Source organism: Cherax quadricarinatus, chromosome 30 (assembly GCF_038502225.1).
Source record: "Cherax quadricarinatus isolate ZL_2023a chromosome 30, ASM3850222v1, whole genome shotgun sequence".
In the NCBI taxonomy this organism is placed as follows: Eukaryota; Metazoa; Arthropoda; class Malacostraca; order Decapoda; family Parastacidae; genus Cherax; species Cherax quadricarinatus.
The window spans coordinates 36,645,808-36,662,787 of record NC_091321.1 but is presented as its reverse complement, the minus strand read 5'-3'; the positions used below and the strand labels follow the sequence as shown (position 1 = coordinate 36,662,787).

Genomic DNA, 16,980 nt, shown 5'->3' with positions numbered 1-16,980 from the left:
GCCGTAGACGTGGCTTATATGCTGTTGAATTCTTCAACACTTGTTCAACCTTTGGACGAAGACCTACTTCGACTAGTGGATGGTACCACTATGACCCCGCCTCCGCCTGCTTCACCTCACCTCACTACAGCATATAAGCCACGTCTACGGCCCTATGCTGTACATTCTACAAGATTGATGGACTGAACACATCGACTCCAGGTTGAGGGACTGATTACCTCATACTCCTCCTCTCCTTACGCCTTCCTCTTTGTATTGGACTGATGAAGCCACTGTGTGGCGAAACGTTTCCTGAATAAAGATTCCCATATGCTGCATAAGTGTCTCAATCTTCAACTTGTCGGTTTTTCAAACCATTCACAACTGTCAGACACTGCAGTATCATGGGATCTTGTTACAAAGAATTCTTCAACACTTTTTCAACCTTTGGACGAAGACCTACTTCGACTAGTGGATGGCACCACTATGACCCCGCCTCCGCCTGCTTCACCTCACCTCACTACAGCATATAAGCCACGTCTACGGCCCTATGCTGATAAATTAGACACATGTGCAACTCTTGGGTATCTTTATTGAGGAAACGTTTCGCCACACAGTGGCTTCATCAGTCCATACAAAGGAGAATCTTGAAGAACAGGAGGAGAATGAGGTAATCAGTCCCTCAACCTTGAGTCGATGTGGTCAGTCCATCAATCTTGAATAGAATACGGCATACGTGCTGAGAAGGAGCTTATAAACCGTTGGCAGGAGAGGTGAAGCAGTCATAGGTCGTGTAACATTTGTTCAATGTGTCATGTGTCTAATTTATCAACATGTCGGTTCTCTGAACCATTCATCTACGGCCCTATGCTGTACATTCTGCAAGATTGATGGACTGAACACATCGACTCCAGGTTGAGGGACTGATTACCTCATACTCCTCCTCTCCTTACGCCTTCCTCTTTGTATTGGACTGATGAAGCCACTGTGTGGCGAAACGTTTCCTGAATAAAGATTCCCATATGCTGCATAAGTGTCTCAATCTTCAACTTGTCGGTTTTTCAAACCATTCACATCCACATGTGTACACATTGATATTATTATTTATTTTCACACACATACCGAGTGTTTATGTCATATTTTCCAGTTATTGGTATACACTTAACATAACCTACCATGGTCAGTTTCATTTTTAAGCAATAACTCATTTCTGTTATATCCCGGCCATGGTCCGGACCATAGGGGCGTTGACCCCGGAACACCCTCCAGGGATATTCCAGGTATATTCTAAGGACTGTACTTTTTTTTAAGAATTAAATGGAGATCCCCCAATCTTGCTTAATAAGATCAGCAGCTCTCTCACCAATCATAATGGCAGGTGCGTTGAGGTTGCCAGACACTATTTGCGGCATGATGGAAGCATCCACCACACGTACTCCTGATACTCCTCGTAATCTGTGTATAAAAATTAACTTTGATCTTAGAGCTGTTGTGGTACAATAATATAACATAGTATATGACAGTGTTAGAAGACTGCAAAATGGATGTAAGATTTATATACTTGAAGGAAGACATCCACTGGAACATGGTAAAAAAAATAGTTACAATGGAGTTGAATGGTTACAATGGTTTGAGTTGCGAGACATACTCATTAAGACATTTAGGGACTTATTTTAAACTATAAGTATGTTTAAGAAATGTGTCTAGTGGGTATTTCTCTAACCTATTGTTAAAACCAGCCAGAGTATCTAATTCAGTGACACTGATGACATCTCTTCACTTGTTTACAAACTGAACCTGTGGTCTTCCCAAAATTATAACTTTCTCAGAACAGAAAGAATATCTGTATGGAAGCAGTTTCAATGCTCATGAGCTCAAATACATGACACCTACCTGAAGGATATCAAAATACTGTAGGAATGACACTAAGTGAATAGCCAGCGGCAGATTAATGAGGTAATCTAAATTAAACTTCCACAACAGCTCCAAGATTACTTTGTTTAGTTGGCATAGAACTTTCTGACTGTGCTTTATACTCAGGTATTCAAGACAATAGTAGTAAAAAAAAAAGTGCACTTACTTGAGTGTATGATCAACAACCCCGTAAGGGTCAGAAGGTGGAGCCATCTTGCAGGTACCAGCTGGGTGGAATGTTGTCTGAGCCATGTGTCGAGTGAAGCAAGCCCAGTAACTATCAGATCCATATACTTCCTTATCACATCCAGGCAAAACCTGAATAATCAAGTATATAACAAGACCAAGCAAGTATGTAATTGTTAATAATTAATACTTAGTAACAGTAATCAGTCACTGCTAAAGATTGGTTAAAACTCTCGAATTTACAAAATATTTTAGTTACTGATGCTATTCAGCTCTTTTGTCTGTAAAACAAAATTTGATACACTAACATTAGAGTTAAATCTATCTGACAAAAATTCAAATCAATCATTATAAAAAAAAAACATATTTCCTATTCCCTTAAGGGTTTAGTGCTATTACACAGATTTATAACAACCATCAATACAAAATCTATTAAAGTTATTAAATTAAAATGATTTTGTGATAATCGTTAATTCTCCTAAATTTCTGATGAGCGATGTCACTGGAAGTCGGTGGCAGTGATAACTTACACATTCATATATAATAGAGTGCTACATGTAACTCTAATACAAAACTGAATACCAGCTTAAAATAGCATTTGTTAACGATAAAAACTATCTATCTGGTATCCTAACAAAGGCAAACTTACCTTATCGTAAAATTTGGCTTCGTGATCAATCTTCAGAGCTGACGTGTTGCCAATTGCCAGAGAAAATTTTATACCTGCAAATAATCGTAAACAATTATATTATTGTAACTGTTACTGGTTCCGGAATGTATTTAAATAAATTATGTGCTTGTATATTATTTTGCTGACATCATGAAGATGTATGAAATGTGTACCTAACAACAAGTTATTTAAATAACAGCATGTCCAAAAGTACAAGGAGAAAATCATTACACAATGTTACACATAAATGTCAACAACTTTCACAGTACTCTCTTGATCCAAGAAAGTTGAGCTTACCTCCCGCACCCTGTACCTTCACTGGATCAAACCTAATTACCTGCTATTCTCCAGGAACATGTATAACCAATAAGATGTCAGTGATTCACGGGAAGATAAGAATACTTTCTTTCAACACTAAAAATGGATGAAAGAAGGAAACAGGTGGCGAGGCTTCTCTGTGAGTATTGGTACCCAGCCTGGCCTTTCATGATTAAGAGTACTGGTACCCAGCCTTGGATTCCATGATTAAAAGTACTGGTACCCAGCCTGGCGTTCCATGACTAAGAGTAATGGTACCCAGCCTGGCCTTCCATGACAAAGAGTACTGGTATCCAGCCTGGCCTTCCATGACAAAGAGTACTGGTACCCAGCCTGGACTTCCATGACTAAGAGTACTGGTTCCCAGGCTGGCCTTCAGTGACTAAGAGTACTGGTTCCCGGCCTGGCCTTTCATGAGTAACAGTACTGGTACCCAGGTGGGCTTTCCATGGCTAACAGTAGTGGTACCCAGCCTGGACTTCCGTCACCAAGAGTACTGGTACCCAACCTGGCCTTCCATTACCAAGATTACTGGTACACAGGCTGGACTTCCATGACCAAGAGTACTGGTACCCAGCCTGGCCTTTCATGACTAAAAGTATTGGTACCTACCCTGGCATTCCATGACTAAGAGAACTGGTAAACAGCCTGGCCTTCCATGACTAAGATTACTGGTACACAGCTTGGCCTTCCATGACTAAGAGTACTGGTACCAAGCCAGATTTTTTACGACTAAGAGTACTGAAACCCAGCCAGGACTTCCATGAATAAGAGTACTGGTACCCAGCCTGGCATTCTAAAAATAAGAGTACTGGTACCCAGCCCAAACTTAAATGACTAAGAGTACTGGTACCCAACCTGCCCTTCCATGACTAAAAGTACTAGTACCCACCCTGGTCTTCCATGAATAAGAGTACTGGTACCCAGCCTGAGCCTCCATGACTAAGATTACTGCTACCCAGTCAGGATTTCCATGACTAAGAGTACTGGTACCTAGCCTGTCCTTCCATGGCTAAGAGTAATGGTACCCAGCCTGGCCTTCCATGAAAAGGAGTACTAGAATCCAGCCTGGACTTCGATGACTAAGAGTACTGGAACCAGCCTGGCCTTCCATGACAAAGAGTACTGGTGCCCAGCCTGGATTTCCATGACTAAGAGTACTCCTACCCAGCCTGGACTTCCATGACTAACAGAACTGGTACATAGCCTGGCCTTCCATGGCTAGGAGTACTGGTACCCAGCCTGGAATTACATGACTAAGAGTACTGGTACACATTGCCTTCCATGACTAAGAGTACTGGTACCCATCCTGGCCTTTCATGACTGAGAACTGGTACTCAGCCTGGCCATCCATGACTAAGAGTACTAGTACCCAGTCTGGTCTTCCATGACTAAGAGTACTGGTACCCAGCCTGGACTTCCATGACTAAGAGTACTAGTTCCCAGGCTGGCCTTCCGTGACTAAAAGTACTGGTTCCCGGCCTGGCCTTTCATGAGTAACAGTACTGGTATCCAGGTGGGCTTTCCATTACTAAGAGTACTCGTACCCAGCCTGAACTTCCATCACCAAGAGTACTGGTACCCAAGCTGGCCGTCCATGACTAAAAGCATTGGTACCCAGCCTAGACTTCCATGACTAAGAATACTGGCACCCAGTCAGGTCGTCCATGACTAAGAGTTATAGTACCCAGCCTGGCGTTCCATGACTAAGAGTACTGGTACCCGGCCTGGATTTCCATGACTAATGGTACTGGCACAAATCCTGGCCTTCCGTTAATAAGAGTACTAGTACCCAGCCTGAACTTCCAGGACCAAGAGTATTGGTATCAAGGCTGGACTTCCATGACTGAGTATTGATACCCAGCCTGGCCTTCGATGACTAAGTGTATAGGTACCCAGCCTGGACTTCCATGACCAAGATTACTGGTAACCAGGCTGGACTTCCATGACTAAAGGTACTGGTACCTAGCCTGGCATTCCATGACTAAGAGAACTGGTAAACAGCCTGGCCTTTCATGACTAAGATTACTGGTACACAGCTTGGCCTTCCATGACTAAGAATACTGAAACCCAGCCAGGACTTCCGTGAAAAAGGGTACTGGTACCCAGCCTGGCATTCCATAAATAAGAGTACTGGTACCCAGCATGACATACTACGACTAAGAGTACTGGTAACCAATCTGCCCTTCCATGACTAAAAGTACTGGTACCCACCCTGGTCTTCTATGACTAAAAGTACTGGTACCTAGCCTGGCCTTCCATGGCTAAGAGTACTGGTACCCAGAATGGTCTTCCATGACTAAGAGTACTGGTACCCAGTCTGGTATTCCATGACTAAGAGTACTGGTACCCACCCTGGATTTCCGTGACTAAGAGTTCTGGTTCACATCCTGGACTTAGATGACTATGAGTACTGGTACCCAGTCTGGCCTTTCATGACTAAGATTAGTGGTACACAGCTTGGCCTTCCATGGCTAAGAGTACTGGTACCATGCCAGGTTTTTCACGACTAAGAGTACTGAAACCCATCCTGGCCTTCCATGACTATGAGAACTGGTACCCAGCGTGGTCATCCATGACTAAGAGTACTGGTGCCCAGTCTGGTCTTCCATGACTAAGAATACTGGTACCCAGCCTGGACTTCCATGACTAAGAGTACTGGTTCCCAGGCTGGCCTTCTGTGACTTAGACTACTGGTTCCCGGCCTTTTCTTTCGTGAGTAACTTTACTGGTACCCAGGTGGGCTTTCCATGACTAACAGAACTGGCACCCATGCTAGACTTCCATCACCAAGAGTACTGGTACTCAAGCTGGCCGTCGATGACTAAGAGTACTGGTACCCAGCCTGGACTTCCATGACTAAGAATACTGGTACCCATGACTAAGCGTTATAGTACCGAGCCTGGCATTCCATGACTAAGAGTACTGGTACACGGCTTGGATTTCCATGACTAAGTGTATAGGCACAAAGCCTGGCCTTCCATTAATAAGAGTACTAGTACCCAGTCTGGACTTCCTGGACCAAGAGTATTGGTATCAAGGCTGGACTACCACGACTTTGAGTACTGGTACCCAGCCTGACTTCCATCACCAAGAGTACTGGAACCCAAGCTGGCAGTCCATGACTAAGAGTACTGGTACCCAGCCTGGACTTCCAAGACTAAGAATACTTGTACTCAGTCTGGCCGTCCATGACTAAGAGTTATAGTACCCAGCCTGGCTTTCCATGACTAAGAGTACTGGTACCCGGCCTGGATTTCTATGACTAATGGTTCTGGAACAAAGCCTGGACTTCCATTAATAAGAGTACTAGTACCCAGCCTGGACTTCCAGGACCAAGAGTATTGGTATCAAGGCTGGACTACCATGCCTGTGAGTACTGGTACCCAGCATAGGTACCCAGCCTGGCCTTCCATGACTAAGAGTACTGGTTCCCTGCCTGGCCTTTCATGACTAAGAGTACTGGTACCCAAGCGGGATTTCCATGAATAACAGTACTGGCACCCAGTCACAGACCGGGCCGCGGGGGCGTTGATCCCCGGAACTCTCTCCAGGTAAACTCCAGGTCCAGGTAAACCAAGAGATCTGGTACCCAAGCTGGACTTCCATGACTAAGAGTACTGGTTGCCAGTCGGGACTTCCATGATCAAGATTACTGGTACCCAGGCTGGCCATCCATGCCTAAAAGTATTGGAACCCACCTGGCATTCCATGACTAAGAGAACTGGTAAACAGCCTTGCCTTTCATGACTAAGACTACTGGTACACAGCTTGGCCTTCCATGACTAAGAGTACTGGTACCCAGCCAGGTTTTTCATGACCAAGAGTACTGAATCCCAGCCAGAACTTCCATGAATAAGAGTACTGGTACCCAAACTAGCCTTCCATAAATAAGAGTACTGGTACCCAGCTCAAACTCAAACGACTAAGAGTACTGGTACCCAGCCTGACATTCCACGATTAAGAGTACTGGTACCCAACCTGCACTTCCATGACTAAAAGTACTGGTACTTACCCTGGTCTTCCATGGCTAAGAGTACTGGTACCCATCCTGGCCTTCCATGACTAAGAGTACTGGTACCCAGCCTGACCTTCCATGACTAAGAGTTCCGTTACGCAGCCAGGACTTCCATGACTAAGAGTACTGGAAGGCAGCCTTGTCTTCCATGACTAAGAGTTCTGTTACCCAGCCTGGACTTCCATGACTAAGAGTACTGGTACCATGGTTGGCATTCCATGACTAAGAGTACTGGTACCCAGCCTAGACTTTGATGACTAAGGGTACTGGTAACTAGCCTGGACTTCCATGACTAAGAGTACTGGTACCCAGCCTGGACTTCCATGACTAAGAGTACAGGCACCCTGCCTGGCCTTCCATAGCTAAGAGTACTGGCACCCAGCCTGCACTTTAATGACTAAGATTACAGGTACACATTGCCTTCCGTGATTAAAAGTACTGGTACCCAGCCTGGCTTACCTTGACTAAGAGCACTAACACCCAGCATGGCCTTCCATGACTAGGAGTACTGGTACCCTGCCTGGCCTTCCATGACTTAGGGTTCTGGTACCCAGCCTAGCATTCCATTAATAAGAGTACTGGTACACAGCTTGGACTTCCAGTATCAAGAATATTGGTATAAAGGCTGTACTACGATGACTATGGGTACTGCTACCCAGCCTGGCCTTCCATGATTAAGATTACAGGTACCCAGCATGGCCTTCCGTGACTAAGATTGCTGGTACCCGGCCTGGCCTTTCATGACTAAGAGTACTGGTAGCCTGCATAGACTTCCATCCCAAAGAGTACTGGTACCTAGGCTGGCCTTCCATGACTAACCGTCCTGGTACCCAACCTGGACTTCCATGACCAAAGATTACAGGTATCCAGGCTGGTCTTCCATGAATAAGAGTACTGGTACCCAGCCTGGACTTCCATGACTAAAAGTATTGGTACCCACCCTGGCCTTTCATTACTAAGAGAACTGGTACACATCCTGGCCTTCCATGACTAAGAGTACTGGTACCCCGCCTGGCCTTCCATGACAAACAGAACTGGAACCCAGCCTGACCTTTCATGAATAAGAGTACTAGTACCCAGCCTGGACATCCATGACTAGGAGCACTCTTATCAAGCCTTTACTCTAATGACTAAGAGTTTTGGTATCCAGCCTCTGTTTCCATGACTAGGAGTACTGGTACTCAGCCTGGACTTCCATGATTAAGAGTACTAGTACCCAGCGTGGATTTTCATGACTATGAGTACTAGTACAAAGCTTGGCTTTCCATGACTAAGAGTACTGGTACCCAGCCTGGCATTCTATGACTAAGAGTTCAGGTACAAAGCCTGTACACCCATGACTTAGAGTACTGGTACCCAGCCTTGCCCTCCATTACTAGGATTTCTTGTGCCCAGCCTGGACTTCCATGACTAAGAGTACTGGTACCCAGCCTGGACGTCAATGACCAAGAGTTCATGCACCCAGCATGGACTTCCATGACTGAGAGTACTGTTATCCAGCCTGGACTTCCGTGACTAAGATTACTGGTACCCAGGATGGACTTCCATGACTAAGAGTTCTGTTACCCAGCCTGGACTTCCATGAATAAAAGTACTAGAGTTCAGCAAGGCCTTCTATGACTAAGAGTTCTGGTACCTAGCCTGTACTTCCATCACTAAGAGAACTGGTGCCCAGGTTGAACGTCCAAGACTTGGAGTAAAAGTACCCAGCCTGAATTTACATGATTAAAAGTTCTGGTACCAAGCAGTACTTCCAGGACTAAGAGTACTGGTACCCAGCCTGACCCTCCATGACTACGATTTCTGGTACCCGGCCTGGACTTAAACGACTTAAAGTACTAGTACCCAGCCTGGACTTCCATGACTATGAGAATGGAGATCCAGCCTGGACTTTAATGATCAAGATTTCCGTGACTATGAGCTCTGGTACCCATCCTGGAATTCCATGACTAAGAGTACTGGTACCCTGACTCGCTCCTGTCTGTTTCAGCTACCAGATCACTACGACAAGGTCCGAGATGCGCTAGAAGACAAAAAGAATGCAGATGTAATATATACAAACTTTGCAAAAGCCTTCGACAAGTGTGACCATGGCGTAATAGCGCACAAAATGTGTGCTAAAGGAATAACAGGAAAAGTTGGTAGATGGATCTATAATTTCCTCACAAACAGAACACAAAGAAAATAATCAACAGAGTAAAGACTGAGGAAGCTATGGTGAAAAGCTCTGTTCCACAAGGCACAGTACTCGCTCCCATCTTGTTTCTCATCCTCATATCTGACATAGACAAGGATGTCAGCCACAGCACCATGTCTTCTTTTTCTGATGACACCCGAATCTGCATGACAGTGTCTTCCATTGCAGACTGCACAACTCCAGGCAGACATCAACCAAATCTTTCAGTGGGCTGCAGAAAACAATATGAAGTTCAACGATGAGAAATTTCAATTACTCCGATATGGTAAACATGAGGAAATTAAAACTTCATCAGAGTACAAAACAAATTCCTTCCACAAAATAGAGCGAAAAACCAACGTCAAAGACCTCTCCCACTACATTGTAAAATGCTCCAAACTTCAGAACACCCGTGACTTAACCTGACTCCTCATTTTTTTTTTCTTCTTCTTCTCCCTCTTCCCCTTTCCTCTTTCCTTTTTTCCTCTGGGTTGTCTTTCTCTCTTCTGTCTCGTGTTTCTGTTCCTTCTTCATTTATTTCACCACTTCCCCTTTCACGCACCTCTGTGCGCTTGCCCTCCCTCAGTGGGCACCTAGCTCTCTTGCAGTGCTCCCCTTCCTTTGTATTTGACTGGCTCGTCCTCCTTATTTCCCACTTCTACCACTACTGCTACCTCTTCTACTACTACTACTACTACTACAACTACTGATGAAATTAAGACACATGTGCGGCGTCTGGTTGTCTTTGTTGTGGACTTTTCGCCATCCAGTGGCTGGCTTGATGGCGAAACGTCTACGATAGGGATGCCCGGGTGTTGCGCATGTGTCTTAATTTCATCTTGTCGGTATTATATACCATTCTTGTACTACTACTACTACCACCACCTCTTCCTGCCTATACATAGCCGTCCTGCTCCACTTCTGGTTAGTGTGACTTTGCCAATGGTCCAAGTCGGACCGAAACGTCGTCGTAAGCTTCTCACTTTTATGTGCTGGTTATTTGTGTATTTCACCTTCAAGGACCATAACATTGTATCAATCGCATTTGCTAGAGAAATGACAGGATGGATAATGAGAACCTTCAAAACTAGGGATGCCAAGCCAATGATGACACTCTTCAGGTCGGTTGTTCTATCTAGGCTGGAATATTGCTGCACACTAACAGCACCTTTCAAGGCAGGTGAAATTGCTGACTTAGAAAATGTACAGGGAACCTTCACGGCGCGCATAACGGAGATACACCTCAGTTACTGGGAGCGCTTGAAGTTCCTGAACCTGTACTCTCTGGAACGCAGGCGGGAGAGATACATAATTATATACACCTGGAAAATCCTAGAGGGACTAGTACCGAGCTTGCACACGAAAATCACTCACAACGAAAGCAAAAGACTCGGCAGACGATGCAACATCCCCCTAATGAAAAGCAGGGGTGTCACTATCACGTTAAGAGACAATACAATAAGTGTCAGGGGCCCGAGACTGTTCAACTGCCTCCCAGCATACATAAGGGGGATTGCCAATAGATCCCTGGGTGTCTTCAAGCAGGCACTGGACAAGCACCTAAAGTCGGTACCTGACCAGCCGGCCTGTGGCTCGTACGTTGGATTGCGTGCAGCAAGCAGTAACAGCCTGGTTGATCAGGCTCTGATCCACCATGAGGCCTGGTCACAGACCGGGCCGCGGGGGCGTTGACCCCCGGACCTCTCTCCAGGTAAACTCCAGGTAATAAGAGCATTGGTACCCAGCCTTCCGTGACTATGAGCTCTGGTACCCATGCTGGACTTCCATGACTAAGATTGCTGGTACCCTGCCTCGCCTTCAATGAATAAGAGCACTGGTACCCTGCATGGACTTCCATGCCCAAGGGTATTGGTACCCATGCTGGCTTTCCATGACTAACTGTTCTGGTACCTAGCCTGGCCTTCCAAGAATAAGTCTGCTGGTTCCCAGGCTGGCCCTCCATGACTATAAATGATGGTACCCTGTTTGGACTTCCATTACTAAAAGTACTGGTACCAATCCTGGCTTTCCAAGAATAAAAGTACGGGTTACCAGTCTGTACTTCCGTGACCATGAGTACTGGAATCCAGGATGGCCTTCCATGACTATGAGTAATGGCACACAGCCTGGACTTCCATCAAGAGTACTGGTACCCTGACTGGTCTTCAATGACCAGGAATACTGGTACCCAGTCTGTCCGTCCATGACTAAGAGCACCGATACCAAGCATTGCCTTACATGGCAGAGTTCTGGTACCCAGTCTAGCCCTCCATGACTGACAGTACTGATACCCAGCCTGGCCTTCCATGACTGAGAATACTGGTACCCAGCCTAGCCCTCCATGACTAAGAGTACTGGTTCCTAGCCTGGCCTTTCATGACTAGGATTTCTGGTACGCAGCCTGGACTTCCATGAGTTAAAGTACTAGTACCCAGTTTGGACTTCCATGACTAAGAGTACGGGAAACCAGCCAGGACTTCAATAACCAAGAGCTCTGGTACCCAGCCTGGACTACGATGATTATGAGTTCTGATACCCAGCCTGTACTTCCATAACTAAGAGTACTGGTACCCAGACTTGCCTTCCATGAAAATGAGTACTGGTACCCAGTAAGGACTTCCATGACCAAGAGTATTGGTACCCAGGCTGGCTTTCCATGACTAAGTTCGCCTTCCGTGACTAAGTCTCCTTGTTCCAAGGCTGGCCTTCCATCACTAAGAGTACTGGTACTCAGCGTGGACTTCCATGACTAAAAGTACAGGTACCCATCCTGGCTTTCCATGAGTAATAGTACTGGTACCCAGTCTGTACTTCTATAACCATGAGTACTGGAATTCAGGCTGGCCTTTATTGACTAAGAGTAATGGTATCCAGCCTGAACTTCCATCACCAAGAGTACTGGTACCATGGCAGGCCTTCCATGACCAAGAGTACTGGTACCAAACCTGAACTTCCAACACCAAGAGTACAGGTACCCATTCTGACCTTCCATGACTAAGAGTACTGGTACCAAGAATGGCCTTTGTGAAGGCTTACTCAGCCCTGTAACAACTTCAGACAGTATTACCAAGGCTGGCTCCTCCTCAGGAAAATTAATGAATAGAAAAAGAACAAAAACGGACAAACATAAACACTTTATTATTTAGAAAATATAAAATATTTAACACTTAAATATGAAATATTGATCCTACCTTAAAGAAAATGAAAAATGAAAAATGAAAAATGAAAAATATAAATGATATCTGAATTCAACGCTAATTATATATATATATATATATATATATATATATATATTATACATATATATACATATATGTATATATATATGTATTATATATATATATACATATTTATATTATACATATATATACATATATATAAATATATATATTATACATATATATACATATATATATATATATATTATACATATATATACATATATATATATATATATATATATTATATATATATACATATATATATACATATATATATATATATATATATATATATATATATATATATATATATATATATATATATCTATAAAACTTGGGTGTCTGGTGTTGGTGACAATGCGTGTTGTTGAAATCGTAGCCGTTGCCGATGATGGGGGGGTCGCAGGTGTTGGTGACAACCCACCGGCTCGTTCTTCACAGGTTTTTTAGCCATCAATAATCCGTCCAGATGACAGGAAAGCAGGTTTTTTCCACTGCAATGATGAGGGGTTATATCCTGCTACTTGCATGCACAAACAGGTAAGTGGATCAGAATTTGGGACGTCTCAGAACCTTAATCCGTCTCCTTCAATTCTACTCGTTGATTAGCAGGTGACCCTCTCTGTCATTTCCAGCTGTAAAGAGAGACAGATTACCCACTGCTTAAGAAATCACTCTCCATGATAAGTACAATACCTAAAAGATGTGGTGATTATTAAAACATTTTAACCTATCAAGACTGAAAGGACTAAGTTAATTATTGGTCAAAAGTGAAGCTGTCAACCAATAAGTCCACTAAAATATGATCAGGCATGTACTTACAGTAGTGTTGGGAGCTGTGAGTCGAGTGATTTACTGTTTGACCGGAGCCCCACACGTCACCTTTCGGGGGGGGGGAAGAGGGAGGGGAAGGGATAGCGGGAGCTAGACTGACCCTACCTTAACAAGCAGCCGGCAATCAAACTATCACTTTCGGGGAGGGGGAAAAGGGGGGGAATAGCGGGAGCTGGACTTACCCTGCCTTAATATGTAGCCGGCAATGAAACTATTGTTACTATATACTCCCTCGCTACTCCTATCTATTGAACTTTTCCCTCACACTCCCCCATACCAAGACTTACAGTCAAGGAGTATAAGAAGAATAGGCGAGGAAAAAGTTCTAACACTTGGAAGTCGCGTAAGGCAACAAATCTTCTACTGACTGTCACGACTTAACCAGTCAGAGAAATAATTGGATGAACAATTGATATACACAATATGGAACTTAAAAGCCTGGAGTGCCAATGTCCACCTCAAGAGGCGACTGTTGGTTCCCTTAAAAGTTTCTAAAATGAATTCTTTTCCCAGCAAATAAAATTTAAGTTTGGAGATACCCCACACAAGGGCCAAACATTCCTTTTCTATGGTGGAGTATCTCGTTTCTGCAGGAAGGAGTTTCCGGCTTAGGAAGCATACATGGTATTGTAGTAGCACCGCACCTAAGCCAGTATTGGAGGCATCAGTTCTCAAACAAAATGTTTTATTAACATCTTGAATCTTAAGTATAGGGTCTTTCGAGAACATATTTTTAATCTCATTAAACTTTTCCCGAGCTACGTCGGAAAGTTCAAGAGGTTCCTTCACAGACTTTTTAAGGAAGTCGGTTAAGATGCCTGTAAGATCAGTAAGGTTCAGGATAAACTGTGCATAAAAATTTACAGAACCAAGAAAGCTACGCATGAGCTTCTTGGTTTTGGGGAATTTAAATTCTAATAAAGCTTTGATCTTACTGGGGAGAGGCTGCAGAGAGTTATTAAAAAGTATCAGTCCAAGATATCTAATCTTGTTATACCCAATACCTACGCAAAACTGACGTTAATGTTTGGATATGTTCGCCCCACGTGGATGTCATTACGTAAATGTTATCAAAATAAACTGAAACATTTGGCATATTACCCAAGACCTTTCTCATTAGTCTCGCGTAGGTAGCACAGGCAGTTACCAAACCGAAGGGCATAGTTCTATACTGCATCAGTCCTTGGTGGGTAGGAAAAGCGGTGTACTGCTTAGAAGAAGGATCTAACATTACTTGATGATATGCCTGCGCAATATCAATCTCTGAAAAGAAGGAAGCGTTATAAAATTTTTGTAGATCGCTATCTATTAAGGGCATAGGCTCAGCACCCCACCGAGTTATAGCATTAGGGCCTCTGAAGTCAATAGCAAGTCTATATGAATTATCCTCCTTCTTAACCATGACTACTGGTGAGCAATATGCAGATACTGAAGGTTCAATGATGTTTAGTTTTAATAATTTGTCTACCTCTCGGTCAAATGCATCCCTAAGGTGAACTGGAACTGGGTATAATTTTCGTTTGATAGGATTGTCTGTCACTAAGTCAATCTTATGGACTACCGTGGAGCTAACACCTGAAATATCAGTAAAGACGTCTGAAAAGTTACTCACACATTGAAGTAGTTCATGTCTCTTATGGTCATCCAAAGATTCATTAATATTAATGTTGGTTGCATCCGAGTGGTCAAGAGTCACCAAGTCATGTAGTTCTTCATCATAGTCTAAGTTAGAGGTGTCAATTACACACACCTTACATTCTTCAGTTGTCTTATCAAGTTCGTGTGGAAAAACTAAGTCAAAGTTATTAAGGCAGTTAACCGAATTTCTTCGGTAATATTTCTTAAGGATGTTAATAAACGATAAAGCTTAGGTTTCCCCTTGACTTCTATGAGGTAGTCAACTTTCCCACAAATTTTTAATACTTCATATGGACCTTCCATGCTACTAATAATTTATTTGACTTGATCGGCAAAAGTACCAGAACTTCATCCCCTACTTTAAAACTTCTCCTCTGACTTTTGGAATCAAAATATGTTTTGTACTGGTCCAATGACAAGTTTTTCGAAATTATGTCAGAGGTCTCCTCAAGTTTGGATCTAAGGTCAAGGAGAAACTGATAAGAAGACTGAACTTCAGCATTTACCTCTTCATTAGTCCATAAGTCATGAAGGATGGACAATGGGCCTCTGACCTGTCTACCATAGAGAAGTTCAAAAGGTGAAAACCCAAAGAGTCACTGGGAACTTCCCTCATGGCAAACAAAACACAGGGTAGGTAACGATGCCACTCCTTAGGTTTAAGGGAGCAAAGTTTCCTTAAAATGGACTTGAGAATCGAATGCTGGCTCTCAATCCTCCCATTACAGCTGGGATAATAGGATGTGGTGAAGAGAGGCTTCACTCCCAGAAGTTGGTATAGATGTTGCATTAAGTCAGATGTGAATTGTGTCCCACGGTCAGACAAAATTTCTCTAGGGATGCCCACTCTGGAGAAGATGGACAAAAGGGCTTCAGCCACCTCTGTAGTAGTTATGGTCTTTAAGGGTACAGCTTCAGGGAAACTCGAAGCATAATCAACTAATGTTAATATATATCTATGTCCCCCAGATGAAAGTGGAGATAAAGGTCCAACGATGTCAATAGCTACTCTTTCAAAAGGTACCGTAAAGACTGGCATTTTGACCATAGGTACTCGCCTGGTACCTCGGGAGGATGACAGTTGGCAAACTTTACACGATCTGCAATAGGGATATCTGAGGACATTTTGGGCCAAAAATAGGTTTCCCTAATTTTATTTAAGGTTTTACGATGCGAGAAATGTCCGGCCACTGGCAAGTCATGAGCCATTTTAAGAACAGTCTCTCTGCATTGACTTGGAACAACTAAGATGGAATAGTCTATCTCATCTGAATTTAATTTGAATACTGACTTATATAATATACCTTTTATATATTCAAATTTATATGAATAGTTTTTCCTTTGGATAACTTGATATTGTCTAGCTGCATTATGGCAATTCTGAAGAGAAAGGCAATTACGTTGTAAATTGACAAAGGAGTCCTTCGATATATCTAAAGGCTTAAAGCCAGGGGAAAATCAAAGGATGGACAGTAGGAGAAGCCTGGGCTTTGGTCTGAGCCCTAGTCAAGACATTTATAGTATCGGAGGTGATATCTTCACTTTCATCTAACAAGTGAACCGGTGATCCTACTACCTCGCTTTCGAGAGAAGCATCACTGGTTTTTAATCCCACACGAATCTCACGAGACATTGTCTCATCTGAACTTTAAAGGGGTTTCTCTGACTCTACAGGAAGAGGATCTGAAACACCTATGTCCATCTTTGGTGATGAAAGGTCAACCTCAGAAGGAAGAATGGCACCTTTTACATTACCTATTAGTACGGAGCAAGAAGTGATGGGAGCTAGTACGGCTTCAGACCAACCTGTGAACCATTTAGACCTAATGTAACAACGGATGGTAGGAAAAGTGTCCGTACGGCCCAAGTAGTCTGAAAGTATAGCAGAGGAATGAGTTTCTTTAAGGTTAGGGAACAGCTTATCAGAAATGACTATACATGTGCATCCAGTGTCTCGTAAAATGGTAGATACATTAAGTCCATTAACTGTTCCTGAACAGAAGGGTGCTTGATTATTACAGTCTTT

The 16,980-nt window shown here is 43.4% G+C and overlaps 1 protein-coding gene across 1 annotated transcript in view; it reads right to left on the bottom strand.

Moving 5' to 3' along the window:
* Positions 1-233: 233 nt before the first annotated feature.
* The window catches only part of LOC128692552 (glucose dehydrogenase [FAD, quinone]-like), a 152,226-nt gene continuing 135,479 nt past the window's right edge, over positions 234-16,980 (bottom strand). Inside the window, exons 12-14 of the mRNA XM_053781700.2 lie at positions 2,729-2,802; positions 2,060-2,211; positions 234-1,434 (exon numbers count right to left, since the gene is read on the bottom strand). Coding sequence (XP_053637675.2) covers positions 1,293-1,434; positions 2,060-2,211; positions 2,729-2,802 — 368 coding nt within the window. The 3' untranslated portion in view covers positions 234-1,292. The remainder of the gene's footprint in view (positions 1,435-2,059; positions 2,212-2,728; positions 2,803-16,980) is intronic.